At 41.4% G+C, this 18,485-nt stretch overlaps 1 protein-coding gene across 3 annotated transcripts in view; it reads left to right on the plus strand.

Moving 5' to 3' along the window:
* MYH10 (myosin heavy chain 10) overlaps positions 1-18,485 on the plus strand; it is a 135,138-nt gene that overhangs the window by 16,130 nt on the left and 100,523 nt on the right. For all 3 annotated transcript variants that reach the window (XM_060133392.1, XM_060133394.1, XM_060133393.1), the window contains exon 3: positions 5,347-5,503. In XM_060133392.1, the coding sequence (XP_059989375.1) occupies positions 5,347-5,503 (157 nt within the window). The remainder of the gene's footprint in view (positions 1-5,346; positions 5,504-18,485) is intronic.

Below are 18,485 nucleotides of genomic sequence, written 5' to 3' on the forward strand. Positions count from 1 at the left end.
AGTTAGGGTTCTAGCTGAATGCCTGGGGTATTTACCCTCCTCCGGAGTGGCTTTTTTTAAAAAAAAAAAAAAAAAAAACCAAGGTCTGCTGTGCTGTTGAATTTCCTGTAGTCTGGATTTTGTTGATTGCATACCTGTGGTGCCTTCTGTAAGCTGGTAGTTGGATGCGGCGGCTCGATCTGATTCAGATTCAGGACGCACAGGATGCCAGCTGTCTCTCAGTTTACAGTGTTGAGATGGATCAGTGACTCAGTTTGGGCTTCGTCAGGTTGATTTGTGCTTTAGGAGTGTCTACCTTCACCCGAGGGTTTTAGAGCCGGTGGTGGGCACTGTCCTGATCCATCATTTCATTAGGAAGCAAAATGGTGATAGTCTAATGTCATCATTCCTTGTTATTATTAGCTTGATGAATTTTTTTTTTAACTCAATGTGTATTACAACACCTCCCCGCCCCAACCAGGCACAGACAGTTTTCTTCAAGTTTATTTTTGATTACTGTTCTTTTTACAGAATTTTGACCTTTTTTCCTCCCTAAGGAGCAATGATTAATATTTTAGTTATCTTTTCTTTACTCTCCATGTTCATCTTTCCTCTGTGTATTTTTTAAATTGGTTTTATCTTTGTGCCTTCTTTTTCTTTTATTATTTGCCTTTGTTTTATCTTTCTTTAAGAGTCCATGTTGTATTACATTCTGTTGCAGCCATAAATCTATTCCCTAAAGTTTTCTTTTAGCTTATTTTGTAGAGAATATCCAGAGGTCATTTCTTTCTCTGAATATTCTGGAAGATGATCTTTTCCTTATTACATAGGGTGGTGGTTGTTTTTTTGTTTGTTTGGTTTTGTTTTTGCGGTACGCGGGCCTCTCACCGCCATGGCCTCTCCCGCTGCGGAGCACAGGCTCCGGACGCGCAGGCTCAGCGGCCATGGCTCACGGGCCCAGCAGCTCCGCGGCACGTGGGATCCTCCCGGACCGGGGCATGAACCTGCGTCCCCCGCATCGGCAGGTGGACTCTCAACCACTGCGCCACCAAGGAAGCCCTGTTGTTGTTTTTTAAATACACATGTGAATTTTATCTAGGTGTGGTGTTTGCAAATGGTGTGAGCGACCTATTCTTTCTTCTCTTCCTTTCCTTTTTGGGCGGCGGTCTGATTTCTTCTGAGAGCAGCGGTCGGGGTGTAAGTTGGGGTGATGCTCCCAGTTCAATCCCCTGTTCCTAATAAGAGACTGTTGTATCTGCTCTATTGCACTGATATCTATACCTGCCTCTGTTTCCTGGTTCTCTAATCCTTCAAAGCTATGAAGTAATAATGTATATGCACATCCCTGTTTTCTTAGACTGAGGCCTGACCCTAAAGGATAGCAACATTTCCCAATACTGGATAGGAGATGGGCATTCCCGGCAGAGTGGTCAGCATATGGAGAAGCCTGGAGGCATAACGCAGCACAGACTGTTGGGAAAATTTTAAGGTTGTTTTGATGCTAGTTTTTTTCTTTTTTTCTTTTTTTACATCTTTATTGGAGTATAATTGCTTTACAATGGTGTGTTAGTTTCTGCTGTGTAACAAAGTGAATCAGTTATACATATACATATGTTCCCGTATCTCCTCCCTCTTGCTCTCCCTCCCCCCCACCCTCCCTATCCCACCCCTCTAGGTGGTCGCAAAGGTGCCAGTATTTTTGTATAATACCTGTTACTTGGTGTCTTAAAGCCTTTGCAAACTTCTTCAGGGCTTTGCAGTTCTTCAAAATGTTCTCATGGCTTTAGGATTCCAGTGTTTCCAACGGTTCAGTAGGCACTCATTCTCCTGGGCTCCCTTATTGTAATGAATCTCCTTTTAACGTACCACAATCTCAATATGTTAAAAGGGGATTTAGTATCTTTCCCCTCAAATCAAATGATTTTTCCCGTCCACTTGTTACTTTTCCATCTCTAAACTTGACAACCTTGGAGTCATGTTTAACTTGACGACCTTGGAGTCATCTTTACCTTGAGGCTTGAATGGTTTTCTCTATTCAGAGTCCTGACTGCTGTTGAATCTCCAGACCGCTTTCTTCATGACTCATCCCAGCTCCGTTTTTGTCTTGTTTTTCTCTCCTGTAGGCCTGTTACTGTGCCTGGGAGGTCTCTACCTCCTGCTTCCCACCTCTTGCCCCTTCAGTCTCTTCTCCATATGGCTGCCAGGTTTATGCGGTTTCAGGAATGCCTCTTTCCTTCCATCACTCTTCTCTCCAGGACCTCTGATACATGATCCCCTAGAGTGGACAAAATCTGCCTGTCTGGGCTCTTTTCTCTCACCTTCTACAGAGCAAGCTGTTGTCAGCTAGACTGCGCTTCACTCTGCCGTGGATATACCCGGCCACCAAGTTTTACATCTTACTCTTTTATTTTATTTTTTTAAATTTTTAAATATTTATCGATTTGGCTGTTCCAGGTCTTAGTTGCGGCACGCAGGACCTTTGTTGCGGCACGCGGGCTCTAATTCCCTGACCAGGGATCGAACCTGGGCCGCCTGCATTGGGAGCACTTAACCACTGGAGCATCAGGGAAGCCCCACGTTTGTACTATTTTAATAGGAATTCCATTATCCGTCCTTTTAACCTACTAGTCTTTAAAAAGAACATCAGAGACCCTCTAGGTCTGGACTCAGTACCTAGTTGTACGGTTTCCGACAAGATGGCCATGACCTTCAGTGGGGTTTGTCGTGTGTTCCGCTCCAGAGTTTCTCTGTTTAAAAGGCTTGTTCATCTTTCTTTTTTTGTATCACTCTCTTTTCAGTGCCTTATATTATGTCTTGTTTGCTTAGTGTATCTTTATTGTCCTCATCCCCTAGAGCGGATAAGAAGGTGCTTAGTATCTTCCGCATGTATTCAAATGCTTAATAATGACGTTTACTTTGAACTTAAGGCCTCCAGAGAAATTAACAACACATCGCCCTCCTTCCGTGTGACTTGGGGAGGACAAATGTGGTACAGTACTGGTTTCAGCGCAGGAGCCCAACATTTGAGCTAATTTTCAAGATAGAAGCTTAGCTTTTTAAGCACTTCAGTTTACTATTTCCACTTAAACCTCTATTACTGCTTCTCTTTGGCAAGCATAGGATACTGATGATTATTCAACCTTGTTTTTTTTGTGAGATTTACCCATCTCTGTAATCTTCGTCCTCAGAAAAGTCCCCAACACATGATAGACACACACGTTGGAATGATTTCTGATTGCAAATGTCCTCATTAGGATCTGTTACCATGCCGTACATGCTACGGGATGTTAAACGGAATTGGCGTATTTTGACTTCCTTGGAGGTTTTGGGGTTTTTTGTTTTGTTTTGTTTTGTTTTGGCAGTCTGTAATTATTTTCCTCTTACAAAAGAGTGACATGCAGAATTTGTAGCTTCACGATCGACTCTTATCTCATTTTTGAAGGAAAAAGTGGAAGTTGTATATATAACAATTCATTGAGATGTGTAGTTACGATTTGTCAAATTTCCTGTGTATAAATTAAAGTCAATAAAAAATTAAAATGTTGAGATTGCCTCTCCTTAGTTTTCTCGCCCTTAATAAAATCTCTGTTTTTATTGTCTCTCGTTGCCTTTTTGTCCTGTGGGTGGCAGAGAGAGGCTGGCCTAGTTAGACTAGAGACTAGGTAGAAGGTGCCAGGCTGCTGGGTGGGTGGCCTGAGAGCCAGCCCGGGTTCTTGGAGGTCTGATGCCGGACACGAGAAAGCCAACGGCTTCAGGCCCAGCGGTCACCCAGGGAGGGGCAAGTAACTACTGTGGCCTCAGGCAAACAGTAATCAGTTTAGGAATCAGGCAAACAGCCCAAATCAGTGAGCTCAGGGCAGGGCCCTTGCTTGCCTTTGTCTTATTCCCAAGCGCTAATCTAGGTAGGAAGTGCATTCCACATCCGAGCCTCCGTTGGGAGGGAAGCAAAGATAAAGGAGAACAGCTGCTGAGGTGGTTCTGATCACTTAAACTTTTTTTTGGCCGCCTTTCTCCTTTCAGCATCATTCACTGCAACGTTCAGAATAGAGTGGGCCCGACAGTGCCTCCTGGTGGCCACTGCCAGGACTTTCAGCCCTTCTGGACACAGCTTGTTGGTTAGAAGCCCCTCGGTACTGCCTGGGGAGCTGAGCACCACTGGTCCTCGGCCTTTTCTAAGGTCCTCTTGCCTTTAGATTTAGAATCATCCGAAGTAAAGGGTCTGCTTCCCGGTGCGGCTGAGGTGCCCTCAGCCGCACCAGGACTGGAGCATCTAGCAGCAATCCTAACCGCTCTTGATTTTCCATAATTCCCAGAGTCAGTTCTCAGAAATCATTCCATGTGAATTAAAAAAACCCCAAAGGCAAAAGTGCTCCTAGTATTAATTCTGAATAATGATTACCCTACTGATGAGGAAGGTTTTTTTTTTTTTTTTTTTATTTTTGGCTGTGTTGGGTCTTCACTGCTGCGCACGGGCTCTCTCCAGTTGCAGCGAGCGGGGGCCACTCTTTGTTGTGGTGCGCGGGCCTCTCACTGCGGTGGCTTCTCTTGCGGCATGTGGGATCTTCCCAGACCAGGGCTAGAACTCATGTCCCCTGCATTGGCAGGCGGACTCCCAAGCACTGCGCCACCAGGGAAGCCCGATGAGGAAGGTTTTTATCTTCTAGACTAGTGGCTCTTAAAAATTTTTGAGGGCCCCCAAAGAGTTTTTGTTTATATTTCATGATATTTACTGTGTTTAGAAAGTAAAACACAGATTTTAAATATTTATCAACTCATTTAAAACTAAACCTATAACAAGTTGACATAAATTATTTTTATGAAAAAAACCCCTATATTTTCCAAAGCAAAAAAAATTAGAAGAGTAAAAATGTTTTACACTTTAAAAAAAAAAACTCTTTAATAATAACCTTTCCAGATAATTGTGGATATTCTCCTTTGATACTGTACCCAAACTTGGCCACCGGTATTTCCTTAAAGATGAGTTGCAATGTGGAATCTGAAACTACCTTAATGAACGTTTCATACCTCGTACACTCATGAGAGAATGAGTGTGAAAAAGCAAATGACGTGTTGTTTGAATAATGACCCGTGGCTTCATGAAGCCATGAAGCATATATTATTATTTCCATTTGACAGATGAGGGAATTGAATCTAGGAAGTACCACTTACTAGGCTCTCTGTAGGAGAACTGCTTGTGGTTTGGAATTGCCCATTATGGGTGAGATTTAATTTTAGGGATAGATTAATTGTGCAAATGATAAAGGTCCCCTGTTCAAATTACTGTGTGGTTTGTCTCCTGATTGGATCCTGTGGATATATGCAGTTGTTTTTTTTTTTAACACTGTGTTTTATTTTTATCTATTCTAGACATATTCTGGACTCTTCTGTGTAGTCATAAATCCTTACAAGAATCTTCCCATTTACTCTGAGAATATTATTGAAATGTACAGAGGGAAGAAACGTCACGAGATGCCTCCACACATCTATGCCATATCTGAATCTGCTTACAGATGCATGCTTCAAGGTAACTGGAAATGTTAGAATGCTACTCAGAATTTCTTAAATATAATTTGGTTTCTTTTAGAATGCCTCAATCTTTTCTACAGAGGGCTTTACTTTTTTTTTTAAGATTAAAAAGAAAAGTGATAGATATTTATTGTAGAAAAATTATGAATTCTTAAGATTAGACTAGGCAATATGACCATCTTCTATAGGCATCCGGTAAGTATGCTTGGGGCTTCGTAAATACTTCATGTTAATTTTTCTGTTAAGAAGCATCTAGTTTTTATATATATTTGATCTCTCCACCACAAGCCAGTATAATCAAAGCTCTACTGCATTCGTTTTTAAAACCAACAGGAAGAATAATAGAAAAGGTGGATGCATCATTGGGGAAAGAAAGATTATAAAATATTTTTTATTTAAAGGCATGAAAAAGGACCCAACAAAAGTTAAACAGCATGTGTGGAGTTGGTGGGTTTTGATTGTTTCCTTTTTGGGTTTTGAATGAAATATAAATTTGAAGAGTCCTTAATTGGAATTATGGCTTCAGACGCAATGATTTATGGAGGAATTTTTTTTGAAAACTAGGACGGAGCAGTTTTGAATGCAGTTAACATTATTGAGTAACAAGACTGCATTTATTTTTTTTTCCTTTTAAATTTTTTTAAATTTTAATTTTCTTGAAGTATAGTTTGATTTACAATGTTGTGTTAATTTCCGGTGTACAACAAAGTGATTCAGTTATATACATATACATGTTCTTTTTCTTTTTTTCTTTTTTTTTATTTTGGTCATGCCACATGGCTTGTGAAATCTCAGTTCCCTGACCAGGGATTGAACCTGGGCCCCGGCAGTGACCCCGGTGGCCCCTAACTACTAGACCACCAGGGAACTCCCTTATATATTCTTTTTCCTTCTTTTCCATTATGGTTTATCACAGGATATTGAATATAGCTCTCTGTGTTATACAGACATTTAAACGTGGGACTTCCTAGCGCTATGTGAAATCTTCTATAGTAACTCTCCCTCTCTCTCCTTTTATTTTTTTAAAAATGAATTCTGTAAAGTAAAATAAAATCTACGAGGTCTTCAGGAAGCAGAGTATGCTGCATCCACCTGTCATCAAATCTCACAGGTCCTGGAAAGGCTGCCTGGGTGCTGGGTCTAAAGGGTAGTGTGAGGGAGTTAATACCCATTTCCTACGCAGGTATCATCTGGATTCTTCTTATATACCAGGTCCTCGGAGGCAAACAGGAAGTGCTTTAGGACTAGAATAGTGGCATCGATGGGTAAGAAGACGTTCAGAGTCCAAAATGAGCTTAGGCTTAAAAAAGATTCAATTTAATAACCCTTTCTTAGGTTCAGAGCCAAGAATGTTAAGAAATGGCCATGACTGTGGTAAACTGCAGTCAGGTGACAGAGAAGGAAAATCATCAGCTTTTGTTCTGTGTCTCATTCTGTGTCTCCATTAAGAAGAATGATCTTTACATGCAGAAAAGTATTTGTATGAATGAGCACACTGCCTTATATGGGAGAAGAAATTGGCCAAAGTACACTCCTCCTCTGATTGAATCCATATCGTCTCTTCTAAACAAATACATTCTCACAGCTGAGACTATCGAACCCCTGTTCCTTGAAGTATTATATAGAACAGGAGTTTCCAGAAGGCTGGGATGGTCTCACATTATATAATTCTAATTTTTAAAAAGAGGAAGAGGCTCCCCTTTATATTAAGATCAAGAGCTCCCACTCTTGATCTATACCTGCCAAGAAACATTCTAGAATCTACTGTTAATAGTCTAGAAACAGCATGAAAATATTCCTCACATTACTTTACACTGAGTAGGAAGGGGAATATAGTAGACAGTGTTATCAGAGAATTAGGACTTCTCCATGGCGTTCCATGGCCCCTGTGATCTCCTCGTGGTTGGATGCTGCAAAGTTGTGCCTGAGATGCTGGTTAATGATAGAGGTTGGCCAGGCGTCAGGGTGTGCACCAAGGGGTTTGTGCCCTTTCCAACATTCTAATCAACATACTTGAAGACATAGGATGCATGCCTGTAAAATTTATAGATGACATGAAACTGGGAGGAAAAAGAAATACATTTGATGAAAAGAAACAGAGTTTTTAAAAGCTCTTGACAGGTTGAATGGTGAATTGACTCTAGTTAAGAGGGATAAATGTTAATGCCCCACTACTGGGTTTCCAAACCAACTATATGAATACAGAATGAGGAAGATGTGGCTTACCAGTATATGGTATTATTAATATCATCACTAATGCTAGAATGAACCTGTATTGAATATTATTATGTGCCAGGCACTGGGCTAAATGCTTTATGTGTATTATTTAATCCACAACAATCCTATAAAGTAAATAGAATTACTGTCCCTATTTTGCTGAGGCACAAAAAGTTAAATAACTTGACCAAGAAAATGTAAATAGTAAGAGGTATATGAACGAGGATTCAAAACCAAGGCAACGTGACACATTCTTAGCCACAATCAAACTGCCACGTGAAAGTTAAAAGAATTAGTTGATAGTTTTGATTATGTAATAATTTAAAACAGACAATAAAAAACAAAAAAAAAACCCCACTCTAAACAATTCTGCTGTATTTTGTTCTATAAGTAGGGGGCTACCTGCTGATATAGGGTACAACACAGTCGGGTGGGACGTCTGCTAGAGCAGTCAGACACAGTCAACAACAGCAACTGCTCATGAAGCTCAGACCAGCTACCGATGCTTATCCATCTAGGTTTTCAGTTACAGTCGGGAGCAAATAGCTAAACGTCAGTGGGCCTACGAAGAGGACCTGTAGCTTGACGGGACCATGTGGAGGATTCAGAGCAGATGGTCCTACTGAACAGAGTTTGGTTTTTTAACACAAAAAAACAGAAGAGAGCTTACTTTTTTCCCTTAACTTTAGATTCTAGGGGATATTGCATCAATAAAATGCAGAGGGACTTCCCCGGTGGTCCAGTGGTTAAGACTCCGTGCTCCCAGTGCAGGGGGCATGGGTTCGATCCCTGGTTAGGGAATGAAGATCACAACGTGCCGCGTGGCACGGCCCCCCCCCCCCCAAAAAGCAACCAGTGGGACTTTGGAAAAAAAAAATGCAGAGTGTGCCTGGCACATAGTAGTTGTTCAAGAAATATTCATTGACTGCATGCGTGAAAGTAGAGTTCTTGGACATACACTTGCTTGCAAAAGTCATCAACTCTGAAAGCATGGGATAGCAGAATTGACATAATTGGACTAAAGCAATGAATTGGAAGACCGACTCAAGGAGTTCTTCCAGAATACACAGCAAAAAGAAACTGATGGAAATTATGGCAGAAAGAGTAGGAAACGTGGTATAGACTCTCCGTATCTGTAGACTCTCAGGGGCCATGAGAGAAGTGATATTTTTGAAAAAGTTCACCAGAGCTGAAGAAGGACTTGAGTCTTGAAGCTGAGAGGGTCCCCTAGTGCCAGGCAGGAACCTTGAAAGGAGACACATGCCTGGTCTAACGCAGCGTGGTGTGGATAGGGCGACATCAGGTGATCTCGGTGGAGAGGGCGTCAGTGGGCTCAGACTTCTCATTCGCAGTCCTGCGTGTTAGAAACTGAACGCAGCACACTGAGACCTGTGCCCGGTAGGTAATCACGCGAGGGGACCTAAGGCCATTACTATTCCAGGCTCCCCCAGCACCCCGTGTGCGCCTCGTCCTCTGCCCCTCCCCGTGGCCGTCCACCCCAGCCAGCTTCCACTCAGTAGCAGCCAACACGGCCACCCACCTTCTGTTGACCTAGACGGATGTAAAGGCAAATTTTGCTGTTAACAGTAGTTGCGGGGCGGGGGGGCCCATGCGTATCTAAGACCTGAGATTCTACCTTCTTCCTGGAGTCTTAGAAGGAAATCCACATCTCCTTGTTCTTTTGTTTCCCGGTCACATCTTCGTTTTCCGTAATGCTCTCTTTTCATTTCCGCCTCAGGTAACTCCCACTCTGTGATGTGCAAACTTCCCTATGTGTTCAATGTCTTCATCAAGTGTTTTCTTTTCCTCCGGGCTTTAACTGAAACTTGGCTTTCCCCTGAGTATGGGCCCTCCACTCCGATCCTATGTGCTAAGAGATGGGGTCAGTGTCCTTACTCGCAGTGCATCTGCTGGACTATTAACAAATACTCTTTACCCCTTGAAAACACTGCCCCTCCTCTGCCTGCCCCTCATCGCTTGTAGCAGCATTCTTCTGGGTCCCCCTCCTCCCTCCTCCTCCCCCCCTCCTCCTCCCCCCCTCCTCCTCCCCCCCCTCCTCCTCCCCTCCCTCCTTAGTGCGTCTGTCTGGCCCCCAACACGTCTGTCATTTCCTCCCTGCCTCAAGCCCTGCTGTAACCCTGTGTTACTTCCTAGTTTTTCGTGAACAGCCAGCCCCCGGTCTCTTAATCTTCTCTTAATCTTCTTCCCTTCTGACTTACGCTGCTGACACCCTAGACTGTGCCACCTTCTGAAGTGATCTTATTTTTCAAATATTTCAGAAATTCTATGGCAAAATCCTTCCGTCCTGGCAGTGCAGTCAGCAAGTCTCCTGACCATGTTCTTTGACTCCGTTTAGATCTGGGGTCCAAACGCTGTTCTCCTTTTCCCCTGTGGATTCTCAGAACTGCCTTGACTTTCTTCCTTGTGTAGTTTACATTTTATAGTCTGCCATTTCAGCGTCTTCTGTCGGTATCCTACGCCCCCTGTCCCTTTGTTCTTTTGTTACACTTATTTGGCAAAATTCTCACCCTAAGTCAACCAAGACATTTGTCTTTTTTTAAGGCTCTTCCTTGGGTTGCTGATGCCCCTGGAGTCTTCTGTTCATACAGCTGAACAGATCAATACTCCTGTTAATTTCGTGATCATGAGCCCAGACGTCAGGCAGAACACTGCTTCCCTGATTGTCTATTAAGATTATAACCTCACTCTCCCTAATGATTGTCTCAAGCCCCTGCCCACTTCAGCTCCCTAGGTCCCTGCGTCCCCTTCTCCTCCCCAGCTGGTGGCTTCTTCCCCTGATCCATGGAGAAATTAGAAGCCACCAGAGAGGAGCTACCGCAGCTTCCTGAGCCAGATTTACAAACCGTCCTGTCCTGCGCCCACTCCTGTGAAGGCCGTCTTCCCAGCTCCTTCACCTCTGATGCCCATCCCATCTCTCCTAGGAATCCGTCTCAGGAAGCTCACAGTGTTGACCGTCTTCTGCTTCCCTTTTTAGAGGCTCCTAATGTTAGCATTAAATGTGCTGAAGTTTTCCCCGTTACTTTAAAAAAGCAAATTCTCTCTTCCATCCTCTCCTTCCCTTCACAGCCATGTTTCTTGAAAGCATCTGTCGGTTGGTGGGTAGATATTGTTGGTGGTAGGAACTTGTGAAAGCGCTCCTGTTTTCTCAGGGAAAGGTGAAGCAGGGTCCCAGCTGAGAGTGAGGCGGAGGGAGCAGAGATGGGAGATTTAAGAGAGGAACAGTGTGACATAATTCTCTAGAAGACTCAGATAATACTTCCATTTATACCGTTGACATCGTGTCACATACTTAAAACAACAGCTATTGGAAATACAGGGGAAATGTGACCCACAATTATAGAGGGAGCTTTAATGTGTTTCTCTCAGAATTTGAGATAAGTAGAGAAAAGAAAGAGTATAAAGAATGTGATCAACAGTATTTAGCAAGCTTGAATTGGAAAATGTATATACAGTACTGCTGCCCATCGAGCAGAAAACATTTACAACCTTGGCTTGTAATTTTGATGCTAAGTCACCAATGAAAATCTCAGATCAGGCCACATTCTCTGACCACAGTGCAGTAAGACAAGGTATTAACAGATTTCCACTTGGGTTTGTTTTGTAGGAGTTTTGTTTAATGAGTTCTTCTTACTGTTTTTGCTGTTAGCCATTCATCTATATGGCTTTTTGGTAAAAGAAGAAATCAAAACTGCTATTACAGATTCTTTAGAAGTTAACCACAACAAAATATCACATGTAAAAAATTGATGGCTTAAGGCAAAAACTGCTTTAAGAAAGAATTCATAGCTATAATTTTTTTTTTTTTTTTGCGGTACGCGGGCCTCTCACTGTTGTGGCCTCTCCCGTTGCGGAGCACAGGCTCCGGACGCGCAGGCTCAGCGGCCATGGCTCACGGGCCTAGCCGCTCCGCGGCATGTGGGATCCTCCCGGACCGGGGCACGAACCCGCGTCCCCTGCATCGGCAGGCGGACTCTCAACCACTGCGCCACCAGGGAAGCCCCTATAAATATTTTTATTAGTAAACAAAAATTTATATACAAGCCTTTTTACTCACAAGATGGATAAAAGACAACTTTATGATAATTTATTAAGCTGTATTGTCTCATGAGCTTTTCTGTGTGTCATTTCACACACACAAAAGAAGTTCTTTAAAAGTACAGCCTGGATGTTAACTTAAGACTTCTTGTGGTGATCATTTTGCAGTATATACAAATATTGAATCATTGTGTTGTACACCTGAAACTAATATAACGTTACATGTCAGTTATACCTCAATTTTTTAAAAAGTACAGCAGGAAATGAACCTAAACAAGAGGAAAAACATAAAGTTGTTAAGTAAAACTTGAACTGGTTCCACAAAAAGACCGTAAAATAGACAAACAATTTGGCGAGTGTGACTAAGAGAGAACCACCAGGAAGAATAAAGGTTTTATAACACTATAAACAGAGACAAAATTGACTCAAAATAAGGTGGAAAACTTAGAACAATGCCAGTGGGAGAAATGGTAAAGATTGTCAGAGGTTTTACCTTTATGTCTCAAAGACACAAGGCCCAGATAATTTTAGTGGTGAAGTCTATCTAATCTCAAGGACTAGATAATTCCTGTGTTATCTAAATGGTTTTAGACCATTAAACAATGCAGAAGAGTCTGGATAACATCAAGATCAGAAATTGTCAAAGAACTTTGAATGCTTAAATTACTTTTTACTTTTTGTTAAAAAGTAATACGTGAAGATAGTTAAGCAAACACACCGTATACAGCAAGGCTTACATTATTGAAAAAGAAACAAGAGATACCTGTCCTACCCCTGCCCATTCTGGATTTCCTCTTTAGAGAAAACCATATTTTAATCTGTTTCTTGTATATGTATATATTTCTAAGTAACAGGCTTGTGATAGTCTTTCTTTCTTTCTTTTTTAACTTCCAGTGTTTTCTATAGACTTCCTATTATGACAGAAGAGTTTTTAACTGCCCGCCCCCATCTTCCTGATAGGAGTCAAATCAACATTTTTTGGCATTTTAGTATTCAGCATTTAAACTATTTCTCCTATGATCACATTTCCTTTCTTACACAATTTGCTGTTTTCCCTGGGGTTAGTAATTTTCCTATTTGGCGGGAACAGAGTAGTTCTGCAATTGCTACATTGATTTGACAGAACTACAAGTCTTCTTTCAATGCGTAGACATGTATCCCATAATTTATCAGTGTCTTTCCTCCCTTGGAGGCATACCTCTGGGGACCCTTTATCCTCCAGTCTGTACTTAGCGGTCTTCAGACTTGCCTTTGCCTGCGCTCTGGAAATTCCTTGCTTCTTTCTGGACTGCTGGATCAAAGGGTATGTGTGTTTTAAGGGTATGTGTGTTTTGTGTGTGTGTGTGTTTTATTTTTGGCCTCGCCTTGCGGCATGCGGGAGCTTAGTTCCCCAACCAGGAATCAAACCTGTGCCCCCTGCAGTGGAAGCACGGAGTCCTAACCACTGGACCACCAGGGAAAGTCCTCCTTGCTTCTTTCCGTGGTTGTATTTCTTTTTTTTTTTTTTTTCCCTGGGTTTTTTTTTTTTTTTTGCGGTACGCGGGCCTCTCACTGTTGTGGCCTCTCCCGCTGCGGAGCACAGGCTCCGGGTGCGCAGGCTCAGCAGCCATGGCTTACGGGCCCAGCCGCTCTGCGGCATGTGGGATCTTCCCGGACCGGGGCACGAACCCGTGTCCCCTGCATCGGCAGGCGGACTCTCAACCACTGCGCCACCAGGGAAGCCCCGTGGTTGTATTTCTTAATTTATGGATCCCATACGCTGTTGTTTTGGATGGAGAATAACCTCCAGTAGCTTCCTGAGAAACAATGGAAATAACCAGTTGTTCCACGAATAAGTAATTCCTTAAAAGGATGGCTCATTTATATAGTGGGATCCTGAGCAGCAGTCTTGAAATGATGTCTGACACACCAAGGGATGTCCTAGTATAATAAGCACATATACTACCCCTCTCTTGTTTTAAGAATAAGTCTTTTGAGACTAGGATTGATATACATCAAAATGTGAACCTTTAAAATGTAGGTTAAAGGATTCTTTTTGAAAAATGTTGAAACTGGGTACAAGTTTCTTACATTAGGAGAAAGAAAAGCAAGGAAAACAAACCGTCGTTTAAAAGGAACATCAAGGAAGGCTTCAAAAGGTCAGAAAACAGGTTAACACCAAATACAGCGGCAAATATAAATACTTTTAACCCCCTGTAAATAACAGAGCCTAATATAATCATATGCCCCTTACAAGAGAGACATCTCAAAGTAGAAAAAGAATAGCAGTGCGGTGATGGGCATTTCCTCAGCCAAATGGGTACAAAAAGGGAGCACCAATTAAAGTCATCTCAAGTCTAAAGTAGACGTCACAGCAGAAACAGGGACAAAGGGCATTATTTTATGCCAGGAAAAGGAATGTTTTATAATGAATTACAGTTGCCTTGAATCTATGTATTGAATCTTATAATGTGGGAATACAGACAGTAGGAGACAGTAACACTCCTTACCCTGAGAGGCTGTCAAATGTAGGAAAACCCTTCCAGTGATTGTGTTACAGAGAACTGTTATCTCATTGAAGATACAGGAAAATAAATAAAGCCAATATCATAGTGATAAGTGCTATGAAGAAAACTAAGAGGGTACAGGCATCAGAGTGAAGGGTTAGTGAGGGGATGAAACAGGGATTTCACTGGGTGATAAGTTTAAAAATGTACTTATTCTTTAGCCAGAAATATATATGGTAGCAGTAAACAAAAATAGGCAGAACCTGAATAAGAAATTGCAAAACTTTTTAAAAGTCTTAAATGTAGAGGCACAGCATGTTGCTGGATGGGAAAACTAATATGTACAATTTTAGTAGGCATCATTTGCATACAGTAATATTCAGCCTTTTTAGTGCATAGTTTTTTGACTTTTGACAAATGCATATAGTTGTGTAACGACAATCAAGGTATAGAACAGTTCTATCTTCCCCCCAAATTTCTACACTCTCCTTAGGGTAATTCCCTCCCCTCTAGTCCATGGCAACCACTGATTTTTTTTTTCCTTTGTCACTATAGTTTTGCCTTTTCCAGAACATCATGTAATCATACACAAGTTATCCTTTTGAGGGTGGCTTCTTTCACTAACATAGTACATTTGAGCGTCATCCACCAATACTTCACTCCTTTTTAGTTCTGAGCAGTATTCCATTGGATGCATGTTCCACAGTTTATTTATTCGCTTACCATTCGAAGGGCATTTAGATGGTTTCCAGTTCTTGGCAGTAAAGACACTAGAAACATTTGTATACGGGTGTTTTGAGTGTCAGTTTTCATTTCACTTGGCTCAACACCTAGGAGTAGGATTGCTCGGTCACATGGTAGGTGTATGTTTAACTTTATAAGAAATTACCAAACTTTTTCCAAATGGCTGGGCCATTTTTCAACCTTACTAGCAATGGATGGAGAGTTCCAGTTCTGCATCCTGTCAGCACTTGGTATTGTCAGTTTTTTATTAAACTGTAGTCTCTCTGATAAGTGTGTAGTGATATTTCATTGTGGTCTTAAATTGCATTTCCCTAGTGACTAATGATATTAAGCATCTTTTGATGCCACCTGTATGTCTTCTTTGGTGAAGTGTCCAAATCTTTTGACCATTTAAAAAAATTGGATGGTTTGTTTTCTTATTACTCTTTTTTTTTTTTTTTTTTTTGCGGTACGCGGGCCCCTCACTGCTGCGGCCCCTCCCATTGCGGAGCACAGGCTCCGGACACGCAGGCCCAGTGGCCATGGCTCACGGGCCCAGCCGCTCCACAGCACAAACCTGCGTCCCCCGCATCGGCAGGCGGACTCCCAACCACTGCGCCACCAGGGAAGCCCTTATTACTCATTTTTGAGAATTCTTTGTCCTTTTTAGTTACAAGTCCTTTATTGGGTAAGTGATTTGCAATTTTTTCCCACTCAGTCTGTGATCCATCTTGAGTTAATTTTCATGTATGGTGCAAGGTATGGATTGAAGGTCATCGTTTTGCTTGTGGATATCCAGTTGATCTTGGCACCATTTGTTGAGAAGACAATTTTTTTCTCCAGTGAATTGCCTTTTTCAGGATTCTCAGTTCCTTTGATCTGTATGTCTGTCCTTTTGCAGATATCATACTGTCTTGGTTACAATAGCCATATAGTAAATCTTGAAATCAAATAGTGTATTTTCCACCATCATTCTTTAAAAATTATTTTCTCTATTCTAGTTGCTTTGTCTTTCAATATAAATTATAGAAATTCGCTTGTCATTTTCTAAAAAAGGTCCCACTTCACATTTTGATTGGATTGCATTGCCTCTATAGAACAATTAGAACAGAATTGACAATAGTTTTGAGTCTTCCAATCCATGAACATGGTTTATCTCTATTTATATAGATCTTTAATTTATTTCATCAGTATTTTATAGTCTTTAGTATATAGATCTTGCACATACTTTGTTAGATTTATATCTAAGTATAACATAGCCCTTAGTATAACTAAGCATTTCCTGTTTTTAGTAGTGTTAAATGGAACTTTAAAATTTTTAATTTCCAATTGTTCACTATTTATATATAGAAATGTTATTTTTAAAATATATATTGACATATTTTGCAACCTTGCAAAAGTCACTTATTCTGAAAGGTTTTTTGGTAGATTCTTTGGGATTATCTCTATAGACGATTATGTCCTCTACAAATAGAGACATTGTTATTTCCTCCTTTTCAAGTCTCTGCTTTTAATTATTTTTCTTCTTTGTGATGTTGAATATGTGTGAGAACAGACATCCTTGTCTTATTCCTGGTCTCGGGGACAGCATTCAGTTTTTCACCATTAAGGATGATGTTAACTGTCTGTAGGTGTTTTGTAGATGCCCTTTATCAAGTTGTTGAAGTTCCCTTGTATTCCTAGTTTGCTGAGTTTTTTGGTTTTGTTTTTACTCATGAATGGATGTTGTTTTATTGTATATCTTTTTTACATCTATTTAGGTTATTGTTTCTTCTTGAGTGAACTTTAGTAGTTTATGTCTTTTAAAGAAATTATCCCATTCATCCTAGTTGTCAAATTTTTTGGCAGAAAGTGGTTCCTAATATTTCCTTATTATCCTTTCAGTATTTCTGGGATCTATAGTGGTTTTCCCTTTCTTATTACAGATATTGGTAATTTGTGTCTTATACCTGATCATTCTGTCTAGAGATTTATCAGTTTCATCGATCTCAAAGAACCAGCATTTGGTCACTTGTTTTTTTTTTGGTTTTTTTTTTTCCTGTTTCCCATTTCATTGATTTCTGTTCCTTATCATTTTTTCTTCTACTTATTTTGCGTTTAATTTGTGCTTTTCTAGTTTTTTAAGGTAGGAGCTGAGGTGACTGATTTGAAACCTTTTTCACTGTTGAAAATATGATTTAATTCAACGTGGATTTATTGAGTACCTCCGTATGTGTTGTTTGAAAGGTGCTTTGGAAAATAACTGAGCTATCAAATGAGTCTCTACTCTTTTTAGAAGGCTAGTTGCATTTTTGAACATGAAGTTATTTCCCTTAAATGTCACTCTAAGGCTGTGTCTGGTTATATTTATAGGTTTTTAGAGTATAAAGTTCATTGTAAACTATGAAGTGGAGTTCTATAGACGTTGCTCAGACCAGGAGAATTTGGGGTGTGAGGGTTCATGTTTAGAGTGAATAATATGCAAAAACTTGGTAAAATCCTAGTTTTATAGGTGAAGAACCCGAGACCAGCAAGGAATCAATGCCTCGTTTATAGATCTGTGGGAAGTTTGTGGTGGGGCTGGAACTAGGACAGAAGATTCCAGTTCCCAGTGTCTTGCCAGTGCCCAGCCTGGCTCCTTGTACTGGGTTCTCTCAGTGGACAGGTGGCTGACTGTTAATTCTGGGAATAAAGAAGCAAGACAGTCTGTGATCTCAGGCAGCACATGCTGGTGGGGCAGGCAGTTGGCAGTATCATTTGTTAACTCCAGAATACTGTGGTCAAAAGAAGGAAACAGGGAGGAGCCTGAGGAAGAGGGTCTGGGGAGGCTCCTCAGAGGAGATACAGCTGAGCTGAGCACGAAGGGCAGGTGGGGGTAATCCAAGTGGTCATGGATCTGGGAAGGACATGCCAAGGAAAGGAGATGGCGCGTCCCTGGGAAAGTGAACCAATAAAGGGGCAGACATCAACTATGTTGCCCATGGCAGCCAGAAAGAAGGAGAAAACAGTGGTTAGGAGCTATTATTAGGAATTAAATTAGACTCAAGGGGCCGGGCAGTAATATGCTGTTGCTATAACCCAGTTTATACACAGAGTCTATGAATGGATTTGTTTCTTTTAATAATATTATATGAAAAGAGTATGACGTAGTGAAGGAACTCTTCATTTCTCTTTGATGGAGGTTATCTATGCCTGAACTACTGTGAGACCTTCATTGGGCACGTGATGGCTTTTCTGATGGAAAAGCAAGCACAGCGTAGGGAGCGACAGAAATGCTCCCTCGTGACCTCGTGACCTCATGACCGCAGTTCCTTTTGAGGCAGTGACAGTCTTGGTCGGGAGTGTTGAGGACACAGGCACTGGAGGCAGACAGGCCTGGGTTCTCACCTGAATCCTTGTCCCCCAGTAGCTATGTGACTGGAGGATTAACTTCCTCAAAGAACATCCTCGTCTGTAAAATAGAGATAATGATGCTTGTAAGTGATTGGAAGTCATACAACCTACACAGGTGGTTTTGTC

Source organism: Lagenorhynchus albirostris, chromosome 20, assembly GCF_949774975.1.
Source record: "Lagenorhynchus albirostris chromosome 20, mLagAlb1.1, whole genome shotgun sequence".
In the NCBI taxonomy this organism is placed as follows: domain Eukaryota; kingdom Metazoa; phylum Chordata; class Mammalia; order Artiodactyla; family Delphinidae; genus Lagenorhynchus; species Lagenorhynchus albirostris.